At 41.1% G+C, this 25372-nt stretch overlaps 3 protein-coding genes and 1 pseudogene across 3 annotated transcripts; all 4 read left to right on the forward strand.

Moving 5' to 3' along the window:
* The first annotated feature begins 969 nt into the window (after positions 1-969).
* On the forward strand, positions 970-2972 carry LOC145898020 (uncharacterized; annotated as a pseudogene).
* A 521-nt stretch (positions 2973-3493) lies between these two features.
* On the forward strand, positions 3494-5225 carry LOC145898021 (uncharacterized). The gene is made up of 3 exons (XM_082986471.1): positions 3494-3868; positions 4189-5019; positions 5079-5225. The coding sequence occupies exons 1-3, from the start codon at positions 3494-3496 to the stop codon at positions 5223-5225; spliced, it is 1353 nt and encodes a 450-aa protein (XP_082842597.1).
* Positions 5226-5298: 73 nt separating this feature from the next.
* Positions 5299-6609, forward strand: LOC145898022 (uncharacterized). Its single transcript, XM_082986472.1, has one exon. It carries the CDS (start codon positions 5299-5301, stop codon positions 6607-6609), a length of 1311 nt encoding a protein of 436 aa, XP_082842598.1.
* A 3120-nt stretch (positions 6610-9729) lies between these two features.
* Positions 9730-25336, forward strand: LOC145897701 (protogenin-like). The gene is made up of 26 exons (XM_082986099.1): positions 9730-9921; positions 11957-12361; positions 14527-14677; positions 15235-15365; positions 15692-15820; positions 15891-16043; positions 16601-16723; positions 16871-17047; positions 17393-17515; positions 17985-18173; positions 18416-18531; positions 18873-19122; positions 19367-19558; positions 19624-19713; positions 19969-20134; positions 20491-20630; positions 21125-21292; positions 21479-21622; positions 21880-21997; positions 22255-22347; positions 22571-22676; positions 23016-23074; positions 23145-23250; positions 23422-23491; positions 23624-23704; positions 23781-25336. Exons 1-26 carry the CDS (start codon positions 9855-9857, stop codon positions 23852-23854), a joined length of 3621 nt encoding a protein of 1206 aa, XP_082842225.1. The 5' UTR covers positions 9730-9854; the 3' UTR covers positions 23855-25336.
* The last annotated feature ends 36 nt before the right edge of the window (positions 25337-25372 follow it).

Genomic DNA, 25372 nt, shown 5'->3' on the forward strand with positions numbered 1-25372 from the left:
GCTGTTACATCTTGTTTGCCAGTAATTGCCGATTTCTATGAATGCACATTTTTCTCCACACTAATGTGTGTTGCAATCTCATGCGGTCTGTGACGTAATAATAAGAGACCAAGTTTTAAGTAATAACGCAACGTGCAGTGTTGCCAGTTGGGCGCTTTTTACGCCCAATTGGGCATGTTGTCTTGGGTGTTTGCGCTTTTTTATTGCACCTTGCGCTTTGGGCGCATTTGGGCGTGTTTAAGAAATTTAAAAATTTGATAATTAACTCATTAATTAGGTAACAAAACGCTGTTTTAGCCGTATTTAAGATACTGCAAACTGACCACACAACGAAATATGACGTCATAATCATATTGCAAAGACGACTGTGATTAAAATAATGAGTGTTACTGGTGTTGCGCGTCCTGCTCACGGTTAGTTTACGGTTTAAGTGTTCAACCATAAGCATAAAATGACCATTGGTGTACGTAACTGATATGTGTAAACTTCATTAACATTGGGCGCATTTGGGCGTGTTGTTTTTGCAGAAATTAGCGCTTTTGGGTGTGTTGAAACAAAAAATTAGGCGCTTTTGGTAAAAAAAATCTGGCAACACTGGCAACGTGCTACGTCATTTATTCTGCAAAAGGTTTTTTTTTGTGTTGCGAGCGAGCATTTTCTGGTCAGTGTATTTGTACATATGTGTGTAACGACTGATAACCGAAATGTGTAAATTGTAACTTTGGCAAATTTAACTGCGATGACTTAGAAGTCAGTTCGCTGAACAGTATATAGCTGCCCTTTTTTATGTGATTAAGTTTACACACGGTGTTGACGCTGTCTTTATACTCACAGTGTCTCTTTACATGGAAGTTTCAACTGTTTGTTGAAAGCAAGTTTCAACTGTTTGTTGAAAGCAAGTTTCAACTGTTTGTTGAAAGCAAGTTTGACTATTTAGTAAAGGCAATCTTGCCAAGTTCGCCTTTCAATATGGCAGAACCAAGCGTTTCTCCACCGACACTTCCTGATGCTGTCGTTGATCGTCTTCGACGACTCAATGGACAATACAGCATCGCTGAGTGTCTGATAAAGGATCACCGCAACTTGCATGTGCTTGAGACTGTCTTGGTTACTTTAGAACAGCTTTTTATTGATGCGGTTGACGCCTACAAGGCGCATCCCGAGCTTGCCGATGATCTTGCAAGCGTAAAGAAAAACAAAACTGAATTTGACGACCGAGTTACCCACTGGGTTTGTGAGGCAAACTCGCAATCTTGTCGTGATTTACCTGGGCATGTAACCAGCCCAGGTGGAAGCTGTGACGGTAGTCTGAAAGACAACAACTCGTCCTGCGGACGAAATATGCACTCTAGTTCTTCGACAAGTAGTAGAGCCCGGGTTAAAGTGACAACACAGCTCGCGCGTCTTGCTGTTCAACAGACCGCTCAAAGACAGAAGCTGGCGCGACAACACGCCGAGGAAGAAAGACGACGAGCCGAAGAAGACAGGCGACGAGCCGTAGAAGAAAGGCGCCAAAGGGACGACATGGAGATGTTACAGCTGCAGCATAAACTACAGGCAGCCGTGGTGGAAGAGAGGGTTTGGGACGAGATGTTAGGAAACACGGAGTACGTGACGGTGAAGGATGGTGTCTACACCACCCCCGGAGCAGCCGCTTGAGGAACATCGTCGCATTCAGTTCACGTCACTGCCTGTCACGTCGCAGCAAAGACTTCCGGACCAGCGGTCTGTGGTTGATTATGTAACTCCCACTTTGTCTCCGTCGCCATATGTTCCTGATAAGAAATCCTCGTTTGACGGGCGAGATTACAGGAATCCAATAAATCCGAGTGTGACCCCTAAAAATGAACCTGCCAAGCCAACAAACGTGCATGAAACTGAAATTGCATCGCTTGTGAAACACATAAATAGACCCAAACCTGAAGTGATTATTTTTGATGGCAATCCAATGGACTGTTGGAGGTTTGTTCGCAATTTCGATTCTCGTATCGACGACAAGGTCGATGACGAGGGAGCCAAACTATCGTACTTGGTTCAGCATTGCGAAGGAAAGGCCAAGCGAGGCAGTTGTTGTACGATCAATATGGCAAGTCACACATAATTGCCCATGCATGCGTAAGGTGTGTCGTCAACGGCTCAGAATTACGGCCAAATGACGCTGTTGGTTTAAGCGAAATGGCGCAGTCGCTGCGCGATTGTCTACTTACTCTTTCAGACATTGACGAGCATTCTGAGATGAATAACTATCCAACGCTAATTGCTGTTGCAAATCGTCTTCCGTTCAAGATGCAGGAAGCTTGGAAACGACTGGCCGTGAACCTCTGTTCGAGCATCTCGTTGACTTCGTGGAATCTGAGAATCAGATTGCGAATTCGCTCTTTAGTCGTATGTTGGACGAGCATCGCAACGAAGCCAAGAAAGCTAAAGGTAAAGCTAGTCACGTAAAGGCCTCTAGTCATGTTGTTGTAAAGGAAGAAGAGCCTAAGCCCAAGGCTCGCGCTGGACCTTCCCACGTTCCAGCAGTCCCTCTGTGTCCGTACTGTTCAGGAAGGCACGGCCTTGTAAAGTGCGAGGAATTTAAATTCCGGTCGTACCGTGATCGTTTGCGCGTTACTCGACGCCGCAGACTATGTGACAACTGTTTTCGATTTGGGCATTTTGCTACAAAGTGCAACAGCCCCAGGGCGTGCACAGTGAAGGACTGCATAGAAACTCATCATACAATGTTGCATCCACCGGAGAAGAGAGAAGACGAATCCTCCCCTGTTATGGGAACCGCCCCGGAACGGACTGTCTGTTCGGTTGTGTCGGCAAGTGAAAGGGACTGTCATGCTTCTTCAGGTCGCCAGAATGTCAATCTGATGATGGTCGCCGTCAAGGTCAGTGCCAACGGAAGGTGCGTAAACACGTACGCTCTTTTGGATACTGGTGCTGGTGTCACTTTGTGTGACAGGAAGTTAACTGTAAGGTGAACCGAGCAACGTGACGCTGAAAACGGTCAACGGAGACAGTCGCAGGCGCGAGGGCAAGAGGGTGGGCTTGACCGTTGCTTCGCTTGATGGTGCTGCAACTGTGGAACTCCCGGAAGTGTTTGCCGTTGATTGTTTGCCCATTTCCGCCAACAAGTTTCCGACAAAAATAGAATTGAACGGACTGCCTCATATCAAGGATCTGTCATTCCCGCGTGTTGACTGCAGTGAAGCCTTGCTGCTGATTGGTTTGGATGTGTTAGAGGCCTTTATCGTGCAAGAAAAACCGAAGCAGCCTATTGAAGGGAAAACCGAAGCAGCCTATTGAATTAAGGGTTCCACTTGGATGGACCTTAGCAGGACCTGTCTGCAAGAAATCAAACGATTGGTTTGCAGCAAACTTTACCCAAGTTGCCGATGATTCGCTAAAGGATAAGCTAGAGCGAATGTGGAAGACCGACTTTCAGGATATCAACTGCACAAAAATGCCTATGTCCCGTGAAGACCGGTATGTTTTAGATAAAATGAAGAACAGTGTGAAATTCCAGCAAGGACATTATGAGTTGCCGTTGCCGTGGCGTCCGAATGCGCAGCCGCTGCGCAACGACAGGGACATGGCACTAAACCGTCTGAGATGTTTGGAACGCCGCCTGATGCGTGATGACTTTCTGCGGGACGCTTACACCAAGACGGTCCAGGGTTACATAGCTAAAAGCTATGCAGAGGAGATTCCTAATGAGAAACAGACCAAAGACGTTGTGTGGTATCTGCCACATCATCCTGTCACAAATCCGCACAAGCCAGGAAAGGTGCGGGTGGTTTTCGACTGCGCCGCCAAGTATCGCGGACAGTCGCTGAATGAAGCTCTACTTCAGGGCCCGGACCTGACCAACTCGTTGGTAGGTGTCCTTTCAAGATTCCGGATGGGACAGGTGGCTCTCGTGGCCGACGTGGAAGCCATGTTCCATCAGATTCGTGTACAACCGAATGATTGCGATGCACTTCGATAAGTCGAAGAAGCCCACGGCACACCGGATGCTGGTTCACCTGTTCGGGGCAGCTTCCTCCCCCTCATGTGCGAGTTTTTGCCTGAAGCAGGCTGCTGAAGATTTACGAAACGAGTTTCCAAGTGAGGTCGTCGAGACCATAAAGAAGAATTTCTACGTCGACGACTGTCTGAAGTCTGTATCAACTGAAGCACGCTATAAATCTTGTTCAGAGTATTTGCACACTTCTTAAGAGAAAGGGATTTCGTTTGACCAAGTGGGTTAGCAACAGTGAGCGAGTTCTCGCGTCCATTGACGAAGAGGAACGAGCAAAATCGGTCAAAGAGCTGAGTCTGGATGGATCGTCGTGCGAGAGAGTTCTCGGAGTTCGGTGGAACATTTGCTCAGACGAGTTCGGGTTATCCGTTGACGAAAAGCAGCCGAAGTCCTTTACCAGAAGAGCCATCCTGTCAGTGGTGAGTTCGTTGTATGATCCTCTTGGTTTTGCAGCGCCCGTGATCGTGGTGGCAAAGACGATGCTAAGAGACCTCTGCAGGAAACAGCTTGGTTGGGACGACGTGCTTTCCGATGAGGATTCCGAAACGTGGAGGAAATGGTTGCAGCAACTACCGCGGTTAAAGGATGTCGTTCTACCTAGATGCGTGAAGCCAAGCAGTTTCGGTAAGGTGCGAAAAACGGAATTGCACCATTTCGCAGATGCGTCGTCTACGACTTATGGTGCGGTGACATACCTGAGGCTGGTGGATGAGCGAGGACGCATTCACTATTTGTTTCTGATGGGCAAAGCACGTGTTGCCCCACTGAAGACGTGTTCGATTCCCCGCCTGGAGTTGACGGCCGCCGTTGTTTCAGTCAAGTTGGATCAACTTGCGAGGAAGGAATTGGATCTGGTCGGATGCCAATCAGCGTTCTGGACAGACTCGACTGCCGTTCTTCAAAGCATTCGCAACTGCAACAAGCGCTTTCCGGTGTTCGTAGCAAACCGCTTTCCCAAAATTGAAGAGGCATCTCATCCAAATCAGTGGAGGCATGTAAGCACAAAGGTAAACCCTGCTGACGAAGCGTCACGTGGACTTGGTGTGAACAAATTTCTAAGATCTAGCCGATGGCTCAGTGGACCCCAGTTTCTTTGGGAAAGAGAAGATACGTGGCCCTCTTCCCCCGACCTGTCCAACGTGCCGATCAAGTTTCTTCAATTAAAGAAGGAAGCTCAAACTGTTTGTCTCGTCGCCAACGAGTCTCCCACTGATCGACTTATCGCCAAGTACTCGACCTGGCATCGGCTAAAAAAGGCTGTCGTATGGATGCCCCGATACAAGTCGATGTTGCTAGCCAATAGGTTTCCGTCGAAGTACAGGGTGCCGACTGGTCAAGTGACTGTCGTCGAACTCAAAGCTGCTGAGCTTGCGATCGTGAAGTACGTGCAGGGGCGCAGTTTCCCGGACGTCATTGCTGCAGTTTCAAAGGCAAAGGACGGAACTGTTTGTTTGTCAAAGAAGAAGAGAGCTTTGGGAAAGCTCAACCCAATTCTTGTTGATGGAATTCTAAGGGTTGGCGGAAGGTTGGAGCGTGCATTGATCGACTTCGACGTGAAGCATCCGATCATCCTTCCGTACGACCATCGAATTACAGACCTGGTGATAATGCAGCAGCATGATGACGTTGGTCATGCTGGAATGGGACACACCTGGTCGTCCCTCAGACAACGCTACTGGATTGTCAAAGGAGGTGTGGCGGTTCGACGGGTACTGGGCAAGTGTCTATCTTGCCGACGACGAAACGGTTCCTTGGGGAAGCAGATGATGGCAGACCTTCCTGCTGCGAGGCTGCAGGCCAACAAGCCACCATTTTCAGTGGTGTGTGTCGACTATTTCGGACCCTTCCTTGTGAAGCAAGGGCGAAGTGAGGTAAAGAGGTACGGTTGTATCTTTACTTGTTTCTCCACCAGGGCCGCACACATCGAGATAGCCCATTCATTGTCGACCGACTCCTTTATTGGAGCCCTTCGACGGTTCATCGGTCGTCGTGGACGTCCAAACCAGATTTTCAGCGACAACGGCACGAATTTCGTCGGAGCCGAGCGTATCCTGCGCGAAGAACTGAAGAAGTGGAACCAACAGCAGATTCACCAATATCTGCAACAACGCGAAATTGCATGGAGATTTAATCCCCCCACTGCCAGCCACATGGGTGGGGTATGGGAGCGCATGATACGCTCTGTGCGCAAAATTCTCGACGCCCTGCTCTCGGAGCAGACGTTGTCTGATGAGCGATTGTGCACTCTGATGGTAGAGGTCGAGGCAATCCTAAACCCCCGTCCCTTGGTCCCAGTGACGTTCGATCCGAAGGATGAGGAGCCCCTTACTCCCAATCATTTACTGCTGCAACGTGCTGCGCCAAATATGCCCCCAGGACTGTTCACGGGGAAGGACTGTTACCATCGAAACCGGTGGCGTCAGGTGCAATACCTGGCCGATAAGTTTTGGAGGCGATGGTCTCGCGTGTACCTGCCTACGCTCATGCCTAGATCGAACTGGGCAAGTGGACATTCGAATTTTATGGTCAATGACGTGGTTCTTGTGGCGGATGACAAACAGCCCCGGAGCAAGTGGCTCCTGGGTCGAGTGATTTAGGTGCTTCCTGACCGGAAAGGAGTTGTACGTCAGGTGATCGTTAAGACTCACACTGGTGCGTTAAGACGCCCAATCGCAAAATTGTGCTTATTGTGCCGCGATGCGTGATTAGTTGCGGGTGAACTGTGTTCGCAATTACTGTCCGATGTTTGTGTGTTGTGTTGAAATGTACTCCTTGGATTCGTACATTGTGGGGGGGTATGTTACATCTTGTTTGCCAGTAATTGCCGATTTCTATGAATGCACATTTTTCTCTACACTAATGTGTGTCGCAATCTCATGCGGTTTGTGACGTAATAATAAGAGACCAATTTTTGAGTAATAACGCAACGTGGTTCTGGCCTTTTTGTGTCCGACAACTGCGTGCAGCACAGTGCTACGTCATTTATTCTGCAAAAGGTTTTTTTTTTGTTGCGAGCGAGCATTTTCTGGTGAGTCTATTTGTACATATGTGTGTAACGACTGATAACCGAAATGTGTAAATTTGTAACTTTGGCAAATTTAACTGCGATGACTTAGAAGTCAGTTCGCTGAACAGTATATAGCTGCCCTTTTTTTTACACGTGAAGCGTGGTGTATTCAATCTTCTGTCGCCCAAAGTTTTCGGTAAGCATTGTGTGTGTTACGTCATAGTGGCGCATTGTAGTTTATGTTTCCTGTTTCGTTTAGGTGTGCGACAGTAACTGCTTGGACCGTCTTTGTGGTCCAGAGTTTCCCGGTTCCCAAATAGTTGGTGAGCCTTATGCTGTAATTAACTACGCGAAGTGTATTTGTTTGACACATTGCCTTCTGTGTAGAAACCGTGTTCTAAGGGTCCACGTGTCCTACGTGTCCTTCCGTCTCCTCCCGACGTCTGTATCGTCTACACTTCGAATACATTCTATCTTGCGTACGAGTGCGCACTGCACATTCGATAACAAGAATAACATCAACTGAGTGAGCGAGTTTGAGGCCCATTAAAGAACGCGTTTTAACTGCGGGAATTCCGCCTCGTGTGACGTTCCGCGCCAAGAACCGGGGCGCGTTCAACGGACGTTACAAAAGCCTTTAACTTTTCTGCTGCAGTCATGACCAAATGAAGCATAATACTATAACTCGCGGGACTGCAGGCCTACGGTTACAGTGAAACTCTTTAGTTCGCGCCACGCTAAAAAGAAATTGTTCAAAACGTTAAAACTATCCTTTAGTTCTACCTGGTTGTTCCTCACCGAACAGCATTTTGGCATTATTGTGTTGGACAATATGGCGTCCAATTCACCAGTCAGTTGAGTGCAGTTTCTGTGGCGTCCGTGGATTCGTCAAGTTAAATGACAAACACACAAGATCTCACTTTTGCAACCACTTGTGTCGACTGACATTTTCACGATACGGTGCTTTCCTGTGTTGGTTTAGACACTGGATAATTTGGCTATACTATGGTTTGCCATTGCCACTGATCTGGACCTAATATAAGGACGACTTGGAAAGTGATTTTTCTTTCATGATGCTGCTGCAGTAGTCTATATATTTGGACATTGATAATGTGGAATCTTTTCTTGATTGATGACACAAAACATGTTGGGAAATAAATGAAAAGGCGTACGTTTACCATTCTTGGATAAAAAAACAACATCCTTAAAAATAAGAACGCCAGGGCATACAGTTTCAAACTAAGTCCACAGTCAGAAATGGGAATTTTTTTTAAAAAAAAGGTACAATAATATTAGACGTTGATCCTACAAATAAGGACTTCATAACATTGTTTGTAGTGTTACACCGATTGCGGTCAAAAGCTGAAACAAACAGCTGATTGTGCTCAACGAAAAATGCTTACGAACTTCTATCTAAATTATTTTGGCCCTTTTGCATCTGCGCCAATTACTGGTAACGATAAATTTTTTTTTGACCTGCCAATAGTTTAGTTACAGTTTATAAATAAAACTTGTAGGCTATTGTCCAGTGATAAAAGAAAAAACATATATCCACTGTGTTTTCGCATGTGTAACGATCCCAGAGAAACCAGCAAATATATTGTGTAATGTTTTGTTTGCAGCATTGCATAAGCATTGCATAATTCATCTCGTTTGCAGCATTACACAAGCATTTGCAAGCCCGTATCAGGCGTTCCGACCCAAGTGAAAACATGATCCCATTATGTAACCCAAATGATTTATCAATCGATTGTTCTTGTTTTTCTTTTGCCGCCAACAAGGTCAGCTGCAACCCTACTCTCCACTGTCTATTACTTTTGCTGCCAAACAAGGTCAGCCGCAACGCAACTCTCTATTCTGTAATATTGTCCCGCACTATTTGCAATACAGTTCACTGTTGTTTCGGTTCGATGAAGCATGTAACTTCTAACTGGCAAATTTCTCGCATGGTCTCACAAGTTGGCAGTTGCATTTTTCGCCTTTAATTTTAAAATGCTTGTATCAAACTGAACAATATTGATTACCATCAAACGCATCATAATTTCGTTATTACTTTTAATGTGCATTTTATTCGCTTAATCTTATCAACAACTTTTCAATACAGTTGATGTTATATTCATCACCTGAACATCTGGGGGGAAGTATTTGTAACATACCCAGAGAAACCAGTACTTTCATTGTGTAATGTTTTGTTTGCAGCATTGCATAAGCATTGCATAATTCATCTCGTTTGCAGCATTACACAAGCATTTGCAATATTTTTTACCGAACCGGCGTTCCGGCTCACTTTTACCACTGATACTGCCTCGGTTACCAACAGTTCAATGTTGCGTTTCAGATAATGCAGCATACGTCAGGAGAATAACGTTCTGCCTCATAATTGCAACTATTTGTGCTGGGTTGGAACCACTGATCTCTATATGTGTTTGATAGAGATCAGTGGTTGCAACCGATCGCATCGGACGTGGATGTAGTCCAGCTATGAGTGGTAGATTGTCATCCAAAAAATCGTGGATATGGGTGAGTTTCAATTGTACGCTGTTGTACTTTTTCTGTACAGAATAGAAAATTAAAAATATTTGAAATAACACTTCCTAGTCAAAAAATAAATTCTTTTATTTGGGCGGCAAGGTGGAGACAAAGGACAAAAATGTTTTTACGTCCCGAAACGCGTTCAATACCAGAGATATGCGGGCGTCGTGGTTTTGGTGTGATGCGAACCTAATCAATGCTTTGTTAGTGTTTTCTTAGTTATCAAGAAACCGCAGTTGATGGCTGGCATCCAACTTGGCATTCAATCGTCTTGCGCGTTTCGCAAATGAAGACACATTTCTCATGACCTCAAAAGTTCGACTCAAAGTGCTGTATTTCATCTTTTTACACCAGTTTTTGTTATGCTATGGTGAGTACTACTTTTTAATGTATGTTGTGCTGGTTTGTTACTCATGGCCCCTGCTAAAATATTGGAAAATGTTCTCTAAACATCTTTTTTAGCTGTGCATAGGTATTTTTCAAAGATTTTGTTTGGTATTTCCCAAATAAATTTTGCTGGGGTTTTAGTTGTATACTGTTGTTTTTTTTTACTTTTGAATGTTGCTTGAATTTCCTAAACTTCCATATTCAGCTTTCAATATAACGACAATCTTGCTTTTACGTGGTATTAACCAAGTTAGAGTTTTTAGTTTGTGCTTTAAAGTATTTTTGCCATCCATGATCAATAAAGTTATGAAAGGATTCTAAAAATTTCAGGATAATGTAGCATTCAGTTAACCTTGCCTACAGTTACTATCCTAAAGTTTTATTTTTTGATGCCTTTGTACTGGGAGGGAGTATCAAATGTATAACAACAAGAGAATCTAAAATACGATGCAAATTAGTATTTATATGCTCGTACAAATGTTAGGTTTTTGGACCTTAATTACCATCTTGAAAAAAAACTGACGACATGCAATACTGACTGACTATTTTAACCAATCTGATATGTTATGTTTTTTTCTGGTATGTAGCAGTAATCCTGGTGCCTAATAACAAAAGCAAACCTTTTGATTGTAAAATCAATTTTAGCAAGCCTGTTAAGGTTTAAAATTCAATGTGTCTAAAGATTGCGTAGGTTTGAAAATATATTTAGCCAAGCTGTAATTGAAAAGAATTATTTTATATACTACTAACCCAGAAAGGTGTGCTATATTCTATGTTTTCAACATAGTTGTTGTGTTTGTTGTGCACTACTTTTTAAACTAATACTTGGTTAGTGACTGAAGATTTATTTTCTTTTAAAAAATTTGTGTTTACCATGGAAACTTTTTTCTGGGGCAATTTTTAATATGGCAATGTGCACACTATTTATACAAAATGCACGTTTACACATAATGGTGTATTATGTAATTTTGTTGTTGCACCATTTATGTAACAAAAACATAAATGATTTTGTGTAATAAAGTGGTTTCAAACAAAAGTTTTGGTAAAAAAGTATTTGTTGTAGTAAAATTTCAATATTTTACCCAGACTGTTCAAATGTGACCTATATTTTTATCCCCATGGTTGCTGTGTTTGCTCAGGCTGGCTTTACTACTGTGCGGTTGTGGTTAACCACGATTTTTCGCGTGTCGTTTCCTCTGTAAAGCAGTCTTTTTGTGCCAGTGATGGTTGATGGTAAACCAAAACCCATATTTTTTGTAAGGCGGCCCCGTGTGAAGCATCCAATTTTTGCCTTTTTGCTGCCTTCGCGGCGGCGACCGTTCTGTTTGCGCTAAAACTTGTTGTTTGTGGGAAAAGAGCGGGATCTGTCCAGGCGGCAGCAGGCCTTCCACAACCCCATCCATTATTAATGCCCTGTTGGCTCGCTGAAAGCGCGCGGCAACCTTTGGGGCCATATCGGAGAAAAAGAGAGACAGACGCGGAGAGAATGTCGCCAGCATCTCGCCCCGGGCACCTAACTGGCGAACATGTGTGTGCGTGGCGTGTGTGTATATGTGTGCTTGCTCGTCCGATGTCGGTCACTTCTCATCCGCACTCATGCGTAGAGCAACGTGCTACATCGCGTCCGCTGCGGTTTAGAAATTTAGATCAACATTTTGCGTCGTTATTTGACGCGATGTGGGAGTTTTGACATGTCAGTCACAAACGCTTTCTCTCCAACTTAACTCTCGAAGCAAATCAGAGTTAATAACTTTTTGCGATATGTCAACGTCACTGTACACGTGACACCAGTATCGAATTTCACTAATAAATGCAAGATAAAAGTGGTTGTATACAATTCACCTAAAATCTTGTCTTGACCTTCTGTTACCTAATTACTAATCCCAATGCAAACAGACGAAGCGGGCACCTAATGTCTTGCGGTTTCTCCAAATGTCTTGATCTAACATGATAAATTAATTAAATTAAACTTCAGTCCTTATATTATTTGATGATTCACATGTTTATCTGCTCTGCAGGCGACGAAACGGCCAAGGCTTTATTGGTAAATCCCCCACCCGAGTTCAAGTTCGTGGAGGAGCCTCCGGCCACCGTGTGGGTGCGACGGGGCGAAAAACTGGTATTGCCATGCTCTGGATTAAGCGGCGACGGAGCCACAGTGTCAGTGCAATGGTACAGGGACCAAACGCCCATAGCAGGGCTCCTCCCACCCTCAAAGAATGATGACAAAATAATTTCACATGACCTCAACAACATCACGCTAATACCTCACAAAAGAAGACGATTTTTATCCGGGAATTATTCGTTGCTCTCCAACGGTTCACTGCTAATAGGCCATGTGACCAGGCAGGAAAGTTTCCAGTGTTTTATCTCTGCCAGCAAGCAGAAGTTGGCCAGTTCCAGGTGCCATGTTATTTTATATGGTGAGTGGTATTTGTTTTTTCCGATTTGCCATCACTAATCAGTAACAAAGTATAATTTTCTGAGTAAGCAGTTTGCTCCTACTACGAAAAAAAAGGTTGCAATTAAAATTTCAAATGAAATAAAGTATTGAAATGTTGTGTACCAATGTAATAATAATGTGTGTTGTCTGTTGTGTGAGAATTACTGCTTGACAAAGTTTGCAATTTGGAAGTTATATCTGTTTACAAGTTAAAATGTTTACAAGTTAAAAATAACTTACGAGTTAACTTCATAAAAACTTTGTTAGAGAAAAAGTTGTTTATATTTGTGATCAATACCAGTTGTATTCAGCTACTTTGATGCATGTTTTATCACCATGCGTTTAAATGTTTAACAAGTTAAAAAATGTGTTTAACTAGCTGTTTTAAAGTTTTAAAGTGTATCTGCATTTAAGGACTAGAGTAACTGTTACACAACATTAAAATTTCTATTAAATACAAGAACATAATATATATTATTATACTATATATTATATTCCATGACTAATTTGCATACTATACTCCATTTTATGGCTTTAAACATTTAAAAATTTGAAGCTCATTTCCATGGTTTGTTATAGTTTAAAATTGTGTTGTTAAGGAAGTAATACATCATCCGCGAAGTAGGTTTGTTTGACTGCTTTCATTGAATGTCAGTTAATTATTCACTGTCAAATCCAATCGTTACTGGTCATTCAGTAACCGGGCTGGTGGTTAACGACCAGAAGCACATGTCAGCTGGCTTTTGTTGGAAAATACGTGTTTAGCAGAGTTCCTGTTATTGTGTTGTTGATGGTTTGTCCATCGTCCGTTTCTCACTGATTCGTTTTGCACCGAATTAGGTGTTGCACATTCGAATTTTTTCAGTGATCTTTCAGATTGGTCAATGACAATAAGCAAAGTGTCCCTGTTGTGTTTCGACCACGCCAATTCAAAAAAAGTGCCTCGCTGTGTAGTATGGCCAGTGGCGCAATCTTAAAACTTTTCCGTTCGGTCAGGATTTGTCGTGAGCTGCAAAACGGAAACTATTTCGAGAGCCGAAAAAAAGACTGGCATCCCGGTCGCTGGACACTGGCGCTTCTTGTGTGTGCCTGCGCGCGCCCCTTGTTAAATTCCTATGGCGTCCCTAAAGCATGCAAACTAACGCGAAATTGGTGCGCGTTGCCTTGTGTGCGCTACGTGAGAATGACCAACCAAACGGCGAATTCTATTCTACCCCTTGCTCCAAGCACTTCTCTATCTTTTATCGTTATTTACCGAGGCCTCTCGCTTGATCGAATGCGCTTCGCTCGCCTGACAAAAAGGATATAGTAGTCTCTCCTCAAACAACGGGTTGTCCACTCTCAAGGCTGAACGCGGTTTTGCTTGCCGCGATTGTCGCTACAGGCCATGTATTTTCTTGATGTTCGCGTAAACACGGAAGCACAAATACTCGACTAAATCCCGTGCGCAATTTTTTGATCAACGCGAGGATTGTATAAGTCAACCGCCAATTTGAACCACTTAAAAAAAGAGTGTATGTTGTTATCTTTTGCAAATGTATTCAAAATCAACTTGCTCAACTAAACAACAAACGTAATGAACTGTAAAATTGTAGAATAAGCGTCTGACGTACACGCACTAAATTTTCTAATAATGTGTGCGCTCTTCAGTTTTTGTCCAAAGCGCGACCCACTTCGTTACGGTTGAGCAAGCACACCACGTTATGCGCGCGCACTGACCACCACTGCTTGCTTTTGCTTCCCCAAGCTTTTGTTTCCCACTGGAGCGAGTCCGTTAGTTATCTAAGCAAAGAAACGAACTAGTTGACTGCAACCAGCTTAATCTGCCACACACCTGAAATCAGAATATGAATATCTGTGCGATTGTGGGAGCTAAGCGTGGAAATTGGTTGTTACTGAAGTCCTTAGTTGAGTGCGAAGTTTTCGCCAATCATCCCATTTCGCTGTACGTCACATTGCATTGACATCGTTTCGGGACGTTAGGTAGTTACGCAGTTGCGTGTATTTGGCGCATAGCCATTTATTTCAAAGGAAGAACTGCACAAGTTGTTCACTGTTAGCCCAAAAACACATTATTAAGTGGCTACAGTATGACGTACAATGATTGGTAAGTTTTGTTACCAATTTGCTCTATTTTATTTGCAGATTCCCCTTCATTCAGTGTTTCGCCTACCTCACAAAGCAAGGGTGAAGGAGAATGCTTGCGTTTTTACTGTCGCTCTGCTGCATCGTCGCCTCTGCCGCCGCTCAGTTATCTATGGCTTCGGGACAATGTGCATCTACCTCTAAGCAAAAGGTTTGTGCACAAAACTTAACAAAAGGTTTATTCCACCCCTTTATTCAATGATGTTTAATATTCATCCCAGAGGAAGGGTTTTGGAGGGTAGGGAAACTTAACAAAAGAAATCGTCTAAACTAAACCATAGGTTTCCAACCTTTTTTTTTCCAATGACAGACTTTGAAGACCAAATTTTCCCCTATTTTTTAACACACTAATTTTGCAAAATTGTTTCAAAAGCAAATAGATGTTTTGAAAGTCATATCTGAATGAAATTATGTCAAACTTGCAGCGAAGCAAAGAAATGAAATAAAAAATACCTAATGATTTTGCCAAAACATATCCATTCAAAACTACACAGCCTACAGTAAAAAGTGCAAATTTCTTGCTTACAAAATATACTATACCAGGGGGGGTGAAATTACCCCCGGTAGGGAACTTATGATCTAAACGTATATTTTTTCAATAAAGTGTTATTTGTGGTCCAGTCAAAAAAAAAAGAATTAATACACATTAATTCCTGGTGAAACTACATATTTTGCTGTACAGAGTTTCTAACAATGTGTTAATTTCAGGTATGTGGTTTTACCTGGAGTCCTACAAATCCTCAATGCTACAAGTTCCGATACTGGCCAATATTCATGTCATGTCAATAATACTGCAGAAACTGCTATTGCCCATGCCTCACTGTCTGTTGACAAACTAGGTAAGTTAGTTGCCATTAAAGACAATCAATATTTTTGTTGTGTACTGTATCAGGTGTTTAGTGTTGCTGACTGTTGGTGACATATCCACATCTAAATTTGTTGATTGTGATATTTTATACTTTGCTCTGTTCGTTTATGCATATAAATATATATATACAGTATTTTTTTGTGAGGAGGAGGGGGATTAGAAAGAAAATGGGTCAAATACAAACATAAATGTGGTAAAAATTTGTCAATTCCGCATTAATTCTAAAGCTGCTTTTTAATTTTTAATAATTGTTTTTATTTTGCAAAAATGTAAATATTTACAAAAAAATGTTTGCAGGTGTTGCAAAAGGTTTTGAATGGGTTCATGTAACTCGTAATTCCACAGTTGAGAGGGGAAACGAATTACTTTTAGAGTGTTTAGCTTCTTGTCCTGGCCACAAGATAACATACACCTGGATGCATAAAGGTTTGTTTCATTCGCTACGGTTCGTGCATTCGCAAATTCATGTGCGTGAATACCTCATTTTTGTGTGCAGGTACAGAATTTTGCACATCAGATAAGCCCTGCAACATGACAAATGGAAATCTTCGCATACCTCATACATCATTAGAATATTCTGGGATTTTTGAATGCGTCGCAAGCTGCAACAACACATTGTACCACAATAAAACTGATGTCATTGTCTACAGTAAGAACAAAGCAATGTGCTTTTGTATAATGTTTCTAGAGAGTATAACATAAACACATTCTTCACATATTAAATGTGTTTCTTTGGGCATATTACTTTTTTTCATTGTGAAATATTCTTTTGTTTTAATATGTTCTGTTCATTACACTTGGTCTAGAAATTATAAACAGTTCAAAAAGACAGGCCATGGGGTCATGGCAATTATAAAAGGAACAAAGATTGTGTATGTTCGGACTATATTTTTTATGGATTAACCTATTCAGTATAGTTAATGTTTAAAAGTTGCCTTTGAAAAGATGAACAAACCTACACTAAAATTACATGAAACTATAGTATGAATACATTTCCTATGCGCTTACTAATTCATTACAACTCCTGGTGGGCCAAATTGGAAGAACCAATGGGCTGGATTTTGCCCACGTACTGGAGTTTGCCTATGTCTGATCTGGGGAGTATCAACTTAAACCAAAAATATTTGTTGCAGTAAAATTGTCTTTGTTTTATTTTGCTATTCAAGTTGATGTTGTATGTTTCAATTTGTTGAACGTTTTTCACAGGCAAACCTAAAATCGAAGAGAATTCGAAGCTGTTAGTCGGCATCGGCACAAACAAAGGGATAAGATGTAAAGTGGACGCCAACCCTCCAGCACAAGTTTGGTGGATGAGAAATGGAAATAAAGGTAAGAAGATTTTATCTGGTTATCTGGGTTGTTTTTTAAATTTTTAATTTTGTCTAGCATTATTTAGCAGAAAAAAAGGTGTTCTATCCAAACTGTCCCTTGTTTACCTATTTTAACTGTGAGTTTTATCAACAAACCCATTTTTAGTTTCTTTCCCGGGTGAAGAAGGACTTAATGAGCGGGTGTATGCAATCAAAAAGATGGAAAATGAAGTTGTTCTGATGCTTGCTTCCATTAAACATGATTTTGAGGGCCTTTACCAATGTGTGGCCCAAAACAAATATGGATACAGCATCTACACTGTTAATGTCACCGTGACACCACGTAAGAGCAGCCTCAAATTTTTTTGCAATAGAGCAAATAATGTGTTTACTCACTAAAAAAAGAAAAATTTGGTTGTTATCTAAAGTGTGTGCATATAGGATGTTAAATGTTGTTGTGACAACAAGGCTTTCATGTTCAATATGTCAATGCGTTTGACTTTTTATGAAAACTGTATTTATAAGTTGGAATTGAAATACTTAAACTGGTTTATTGACATTTTCAATAATATTTTTAAAAAACTGAAAACATTTAATAAAACATCTTTGTCCTGAAATTTCATTTCCCGCAAGATATGCATAATTATCAAGTTAAACAACTCAACTATATGCTTTAATGTTTTTGCAGATAGAGTACTTCCTGCTCTGAACAACTTCAAAATCAGTGAAATCACCAAGGATTCAGTGGAGGTCATGTTTTCTCGTCCTCCTGGGGATGCGACATTGGTTAGATGTGTGCCTGTGACAAAACGTGAGTTCGTACAGGATTAACATTCAACTTTCTAATCCAAACTAATATCTTTTCTGGCTCAATGCAGAACTAGTGATTGTATTGATAAGCATTGAAGTATTTCTGTAATTTATTCCAACACTTTGTCGATGTTGTCTCAATGAGTTTATGAACTCTGTAAGCTGCAGACAGATGGCCACTGTTTCGACTTACAAGGTCTCATCAGTGCAGCTTGGTGTGACTCTTCTAGACAACTTTGCCAACCATGTGGTCAGGCAAAGACTCCGACTTTGTGGTGACTACACAATCATCGTGATCCACTGGGCACCAAACTAGGTGCAACCATACCGAGAAACATTATAGCCAAGCAAATGACCAACCACTAGTGCTATCAGATCCCGTATCACATTAGCTATTTTCACCAGCAAAGTTTATGAACATTTGATTTAAGTGCAGTGACATGGGCGAATAAAACACTCGTGTTTTGTAGAATCAGGCGTATGGAGATTCTCGGGTATTGAGACTGGACAAGCAGATCCTTTAGACTGTGTGAATGGAACTTGCATGGTACATGTTGAAGGGCTCAAAGCCTACACCAATTATTCTGTGTTTGGCCTGTATTTTTTACAATCTTCATCAGAAGAAACAGAATCTATCTACTTTCAAACATCTGAATGTGGTAAGCTTATTTTGTTATATCTCCCTATTGTTTTGCTTCGTCTGTTATAGAAATAATGGCAGAGAAACAATCAAGTTATACAAATTTGCCAAAAAACTTTTTGAAAAATAGACAATTATTTTGCACAATCATATTACTAGTGCTTGTCCACAATCTTTGTTTTTTATCAAAAAATCTTACTGTGTTGATATGTGTTGCTTATTTGTTATAAATGGTAATTGTTAACATAACTGTATTTTCAGTGCCCACTAAATATGCCACCAAGGACAAGATTGTAATCCTTGGTCCACATGAACTGATTGTGTCCTGGGCTCCACTTACTGGGCCTGAAAGTTGTGGGAGAATAATTTATTACACGGTAAGTTTTCCTGTAAATTTCTGCGATTACTTGTAAAGCACTAAAAATGTAGGAAACATTGTATTGAAAATAGGTTAATAAATGTAAGAGCTATTTTACGTAAAATTGTTATGTGCTTGCCAGGTGTTCATTTTGATATAAAGGAAATCACAAAAATTCTGGTATTTTGAATAAAATGTAATGAATAATAAGTTTGTTGATAATCTGAATTGCCATGATTTTCTGTTTTTTACTTCTTACTGTCTGCAGTAAATAACGGGAGAAGAAATCAAGTAAAACCCCCAGCGATACCTGTGAGGTTTACTACTCTACATTTTCTATATTTATTTATTCACTTTCAGGTTGAGTACAGTCCCCTGAACGTTCAAAACCCACCTCGTTTGAGGACAAATGTTCGAGTGACCGAAGAAATGCGTAAATCCAAGTTACTTTATGTCCATCTGACAAACCTACAACCTGACAAGGAATACCACATAAGTGTTATGCCAGCAACCAGACTTGGTGCTTACGAAGGTGCATCTGGTGGAGATGAGGGATTGATGGAAGAAAAATTAACATCAAAAATCTCGAGTGAAGAAAACTGTCGTCCTAGTGAGATTTTCTTAGGTTTTATTAAAGATATTTAACCTGGTTGTACTGTGTGAAAGCTTAATAGAATCAATATAGTTTTCAATATTTTTCAGTTTTTAATTACAAATAGTGATAAATTTTTGTAAATTTCTTTTACCATTATATATTTGAGAGTTTATTGATGTTTCCTTTCAAATATTCTTAAGGTAATACATTACACATGCTTTTTTAGCACAGAATTTCACAGATATGCTTTAATCTGCAGGTGACAATGACTTGCAAGTGAAGGCCAAATTTATCCACAACTCATCAAACGATTTGCTGGTTACCTGGCAATACCACAAGGCGGTTCAAGTTGCCAGATCCCGTCTGTCGCTGCTTGATTATGTGGGCAATCTTATCTTCGACCAAAATTTTCTTCCGCAAACAGAAAGGTCTTTCGTAATTCCTGACTTAGGTGAGTTTAGTAACCAAATGAAACAACTGCATCAAGAAATTTAGTTAATGGAGATGTTTTTGCAGATCGCTTGGAATTTTACAAAGTGACACTGCAAGTTTATTCTACCTTCAATAAAACCTGCCTCAACGTTTCAACTGCTGTATTTCCTGGTGGTATGGAAGTTCTTTCAATGTTTCTGATCGATTATTATAATATTTGCCATAATTGTGTAGTTTTCCACATTCTAATTCTAATGAATGCTGGCATATTTTAGTAACACTGACTTTCAAGATGTATTTATTTTTGTTGCATGATCGTTCAGGTTGTGTTGTTCACATATTGGTGGTAAAATTTGTCTCAATTACAAATTTTTTGGGGTTGAGGTTGGCCCACATGTTGACATTCCTGAAATGACTAATTGTGTTTAGCCAAACCTGCTTTTTCGACACCTACAATTGTTTCGTTAAATCGATCCTCGACAACGGAGATTTTTGTTCGTTGGGAGTTCAATCCCAAGTGGTATCCTGACCAACCGATTCACTACTTTGAGATTCAGTGCTTGTCAAAGTATGATGACGACCATTTTGTAAACAGGTAAATATGTTTAGAGTATAAAGATACTGGCCCATATTGCTATTAACACTGTCATGTTTAAAAGAAGACATTTCGGCAAAAACTTATGCCATCATCAGTTTGATACGATTTTTAAGCCCAACATTTTACCAGACAGTAATGATCAATAGAAAATTGAAAGGGCTGGATATAGTGTGTGTGTGCCAGTGGCTTCAAAGACATTTTGTTTTTTCCTAACTTTTTTTGTTGAGATTGTGTGTCAGAAAAGAGAGATGTGTTATGTGAATGGATCATGATGTACTTCTGTTATTATTATCTAACAATAATTTTAAATGGTCATTGAACATTTTTTCCAACCATCTACGCCATATTTTTAGTACAACCACTGAAGCAAAATTATCTGGTTTGAAGCCTGGAACATTGTATGAGATATCAGTCAGAGCTGTGTTTCTTAAAAGCATTGCAGAGCGCGGTGCAACACCATTTTCAGCAGTTCGTGCAGATTTTACTAAGTGGCGTAAGTAAAGTTTGCAATTGGTATGGGTATCACATTATAAATGTAGCAAATATAGGTGTGTTTTGCCTATTTCGGTTCAACGAAATTGGTTATGTATTGACTAATCATGGCTTTATTGAAAAGTTTGAAAAACCAGTGGAAGAGATGCTTTGACAATACAGATTATGGGCGCTTAAAGTCATATAATGTAAAAAGAAACTTATTATCAGAAAGTATCCCTTTTGTGACAAAATCCATGTGTTACTCTGTCAAAAAAACAACAACACAGATTGGGAAGTTTTCAAAAAGTTTGAAAATTTCTGTGTAAAGCTGATAAGATTGATCAAACAGATGACTCCATATATGTTTCATACCAGAAAATTTGATCATTAGCCGGGTAGCTTGGTTCAAGTAATAATTCCTGGTATAGTGTTGATTAGTTTTTTGATCAAGTTATTGAGAAGTTTTTTTTTTTGTGAAAACACAACAGTTAACGTCACATCTTATGCTTCCAGCTTTACACCAGGCACCCACACGACTTGTGGTCGTGGTTACTGAACAAAATATGGATATAAAGGTTGAAGATTATAATATCTTGAACACGGATCATCCCCGTTACTTGTTGAAGTACAATTGTGTGAAGGATAATGTCACTGTCATGTCCAAAGACAGGTTACTGAAAAGTATGTCACAAAATCTTCTTTGCTTTGACTTTATTCTTGTTTGTTTTTACATGCTTGAAGATCTTTTAAAAGGTTTCATTGAAGTTTTAGGAAACCACTAGCCTTTTTTGATCATTGAAAGAAACAAAAAAAAATTTGGGAATAATTGATATCAGTGCCCAGTGTAATGTCTGTAAATTTGTTAAGGTACGACACTGCAGATAGATTGTGCTCCAGTTGGTACAAAATGCCACTTGCATGCTGCTAGGATTAACGGAGATGATAAAGAAGGAAAATTTAGAAGCAAGTCTGTTGAAATTGTGGAAAGAAGTGAAAAATGTGGTCCTTCTGGTAAGTGAAAATATCTCATACTTTACTTCCTCTTTATGGCACAATAAACACTAGTGTTTCAGTCACAAATAAATGTGTTTACCTTAAAATTGTTTTTTGTTTTTTTTATAAAAGTAGTGGTAACCTGGAAATGGATAGCAAGCTGATGATTTTCCCAATGCAAAAATTTCCTAAAATTTTTATTTTTAATGCTGTAGAGTAAAAAGGTGATTTTCCTTGTTACTAAGTTGTTTGCTGAAATTACTGAATATTTTCAGTGCCACCAACTACTGCTGCTCCACCTCGTGATAATAGTACGACAGCAGCACTGATTGGATGCTTAATATCACTTAGTTTCATTCTTGTGATTGTACTAATCTTGTGGTGTTGCTGCAGGTCAGTGGTTTTGTGTTTACAATTTCGAACCTTGCTAATATTTTGATGGCAAAAGTGTGTATTTTTACATTTCCACAGTTTAAAAAATGTTCTGTAAAAGCTTTCAAATAATCTACCAACAGAAAGTTCATTTTAAATAAGTGGCACCAGCACACGCTTTGAGATGTTTAATTACTATGCCTCCAGTGCATTTTTGTGTGGCTTGAGCCATTGCATGCAAAAATAACAAGTGAACCGTCTGTTCATATACACGATAGACGTGAAATGATGGAAAGTGCGAAATGCCTTTGGTGCAAGAAATCAGCCACGGATCTGCGTCACTGCAGCACCAAGCGTTCAACCCCAGCCAGGTATGACCAGCGCAAAGTGTACGTGATGCAAGTAATTTGCCAAAATGGGTATGAGCACGAAACCGCCACCTTACAACTGTAACTTAACGAAGTCAGTCTGTTTGCGCGTCTAGACAACAACAAATGTGTTTTTTGCGTCATAAATCTCAATTGGGAAACGCTTTCGCAAAACAAACAATTTTGAATCCACATATGTCAATTGATCAAAAATTGCGTTTTGCAGGCCTCATGACAACCGATGCTCAACGGTGGTGGACAGCAGTACTTCGCAAAACAATGTGGTCGGCAACGGGCATATTGCCAATGGCCACGGACCTGGCCATTCGGGGGTAAATTGTGTTTCTCATTCTGGAACAAGTTGGTGATAAGTTGTTGATTTTGGAACAAAACAAAAGCGTCTATGACCCGTTTATTAGTTGGATAACGTATTTGTTGATTCTGAAATTATCTTGCATCGTTAAGACAAATTAATCATTGCTAATTATATTGTTACGTAGAAATTTGCGACATTCCGCCTGCTTTGACCTGTAAGTGTAATCCACCTTTCGGCAAACGCATAATCGTAATAAGATAGTGGTTTTTACGTAGAAACACACTAGAAGTCAGCTTGCCTAGTTTAATATTTGTAGTTCTTAAGTTTGATTTCAAACGGATATTTTATGACGCAGAAAAATGGCTTTCACAAACAAAACAACGAAGTGTCCAAGGAGCTGATCAAGGCAAAGCAGTAAGTTACTCGTCATTTGCAAAAGTATTCAAGAACACACGCTTTTAACCACCCTCGTGTATACTTGCAGTCTAAACGGAATGACTAATCACAAGAGGCCATCGACAAGCGTTGTTCCCTTGTTATTCAACAAAAATTTACGAAAGAACGGCGCAGTTGTTCCAAGAAATAACCAAGTAAGTTTCGAAAACTCATTTTCCAAGAAACGGCGGCAAGAATAGGAAGTGCGGTATATATTGTGGAGATGACTCATCCAACTTGCTAAATATAGTTTGTGGTTCAGACTTCTTGCCATGATTCAAACCCCTGCTTGTCTTGCGTTAACCACATATTTTACTTCTCTACAGCAATGCTACCTTCTGACCTCAGTGCCCATCCCAGCTCACAGCAAACTGTTACGACAAGGAAGCATAGCAGGTTCGTGTCGAGTTTTCGAGCTAAAAGCTTTTCCCCAAAATACGCTGTTTTACAAGAGTGGAATTCCTGCAACTGAATTTCCATCAGTGACCGCTTATCTACACTGGCTAACTTATGCTGTATTTTTAACAGATACGTCTAATGAGGTTCCGGATGTCGAAGAGATGGTGGACATGGTGCCAAACGCGGAAGAATCCCTATTGTCAGAAATAGGTACGTATTGTCGTGAAACCTCCGGCACCAACACCACAAACCAACATATCTCTAACCCTCTCCCATCCTCGCGCAGATTGCCTGTTATTCAAAAAAACAACCCTGACACCAAGTAATCTGCACACCGATTATGACGTCACAAGCGCCTGACGTCACGGACTCGCATCAAAACTTTTGTGTCGATAACCTCCTTCGTTGTGTAGTCCGGCCTTTAACTACCCCCGCTGCGGTGACGGAAGGGGATTCTTTTATTACGTCACTATTGTCAGTGACGCATGTAAGTTTGTACATGTACTTTTGTGCGGCGGGGGCAGGAGAGCAGTATTGTCTCGTTCGCTTGAACAGTGTAATCACGCCCAAAAGACGACGCTCCCATGACCTCAAGTTCTATCCTTCGCCGCGAATTTCGTTCCGCATCATCGTTATGAGTGCTTTCTTGTTGTTTTGTTTTTGAAAAAGTTCGGCACAAGCGTACATTTGTGTTTTTGCGCCTTTATCGACATCATGTTCATTACTACCTTCGCGGCGTGACAGACAGTGCTTTCAGTTTCCCTTCTAGTTATTCGTGTTCTCGCTGTTGTTGTTTAATATTTGCTCGATCACCTCCCGCGTAAATTGTACGTGTCTATGACCTCACAAATTAATATGACGAACACGCGCGATGGCTCTTCCCGTTGCCAAACAACTGACAAAACTCCAATTTTCGAAACCTCACAGCGATCCACAGTTAACAGAAAACACGTGACCAAATTACGTCATGCCCCGGTGATCGTTGTGTGTTCCTTACATTTCCGGTTCGGGGAAAGTTTCTACCTCAAATTTTCGGTACGCCATTGTTGCGTCTGCGTTATGGAAGTTACGTCATACACAAGAACGGGTGCATCGGATCGACTTGTATATAACGAACCGGACTTTTATTGGTGGACTTTGATTTCTATGTACAGCACTGCTACGATCTCTATGTCCATGTGTGCTCGCTTGTTGTGTTCGTGTTTTTTTTCCGTCGCCTTTCTCAGGGATTCGTAGGGAATTCCAGCAAATTACATAAAAAACGCATTGCTGACGTCAACGCCGCCGGCATCGCGTCAGCAACGGTAATAGTATGACGTCATAATATAAAGCGGTTGGCCACTGCCCTCGTCTGGTGTGTGTGTGCGTGTGTGTACGTTTGTTTGTATGTGTATGTATGTGTATGTATGAATGTTTGTGTGTGTTTGTATGTGCGTGTGTATGAGATGTGTGTGTCATTGGTGGATACCTCACCGCGAACTATCTTCATATTCGCGTGGCTCTACATGGCTCTTCGGACACTTTTTGAAACTCTACCTCCTATATTTCCGCGCGCCCGCCATGTGCAAACGGGCGGCTGCATTAGACGCGAAGTGCTCGACCTCACCCCACCGAATACCACCAAAAATCCCCTACAAAGGGTTAAGTATACGTATAAAAGACGACACAGTTTTGAGACTCGACCGCCAGGTGCTAGAATCACGTCCCACACACGTCGATTGTGACGTCATTGGTTTTTTCCCCGCCGAAGGCACGCCAACTGGTCGTGTCATTTTCGCTCCACCACTTTTATACCTCAACCTTTTTTATAAACTTGTTTTAAACCTGTTCGCTTATCGTGTTGTACCTTTTAAAATGAAATAAAACACGAACTATTTT

Source organism: Ascidia mentula, chromosome 4 (assembly GCF_947561715.1).
Source record: "Ascidia mentula chromosome 4, kaAscMent1.1, whole genome shotgun sequence".
In the NCBI taxonomy this organism is placed as follows: Eukaryota; Metazoa; Chordata; class Ascidiacea; order Phlebobranchia; family Ascidiidae; genus Ascidia; species Ascidia mentula.

What these genes read in the sequence shown, in the direction of transcription:
- LOC145898022 (XM_082986472.1), top strand. Translation starts at nt 5,299, where the DNA reads ATGTTGCTAGCCAATAGGTTTCCGTCGAAGTACAGGGTGCCGACTGGT.
- LOC145898021 (XM_082986471.1), top strand. Translation starts at nt 3,494, where the DNA reads ATGAAGAACAGTGTGAAATTCCAGCAAGGACATTATGAGTTGCCGTTG. An exon ending in CGGACCTGACCAACTCGTTG is followed by an intron (nt 3,869 to 4,188) that starts GTAGGTGTCCTT and finishes AATCTTGTTCAG; the next exon opens with AGTATTTGCACACTTCTTAA. An exon ending in GGAGGCATGTAAGCACAAAG is followed by an intron (nt 5,020 to 5,078) that starts GTAAACCCTGCT and finishes TCTAAGATCTAG; the next exon opens with CCGATGGCTCAGTGGACCCC.
- LOC145897701 (XM_082986099.1), top strand. Translation starts at nt 9,855, where the DNA reads ATGACCTCAAAAGTTCGACTCAAAGTGCTGTATTTCATCTTTTTACAC. An exon ending in CATCTACCTCTAAGCAAAAG is followed by an intron (nt 14,678 to 15,234) that starts GTTTGTGCACAA and finishes TGTTAATTTCAG; the next exon opens with GTATGTGGTTTTACCTGGAG. An exon ending in AACTGCTGTATTTCCTGGTG is followed by an intron (nt 19,714 to 19,968) that starts GTATGGAAGTTC and finishes AATTGTGTTTAG; the next exon opens with CCAAACCTGCTTTTTCGACA.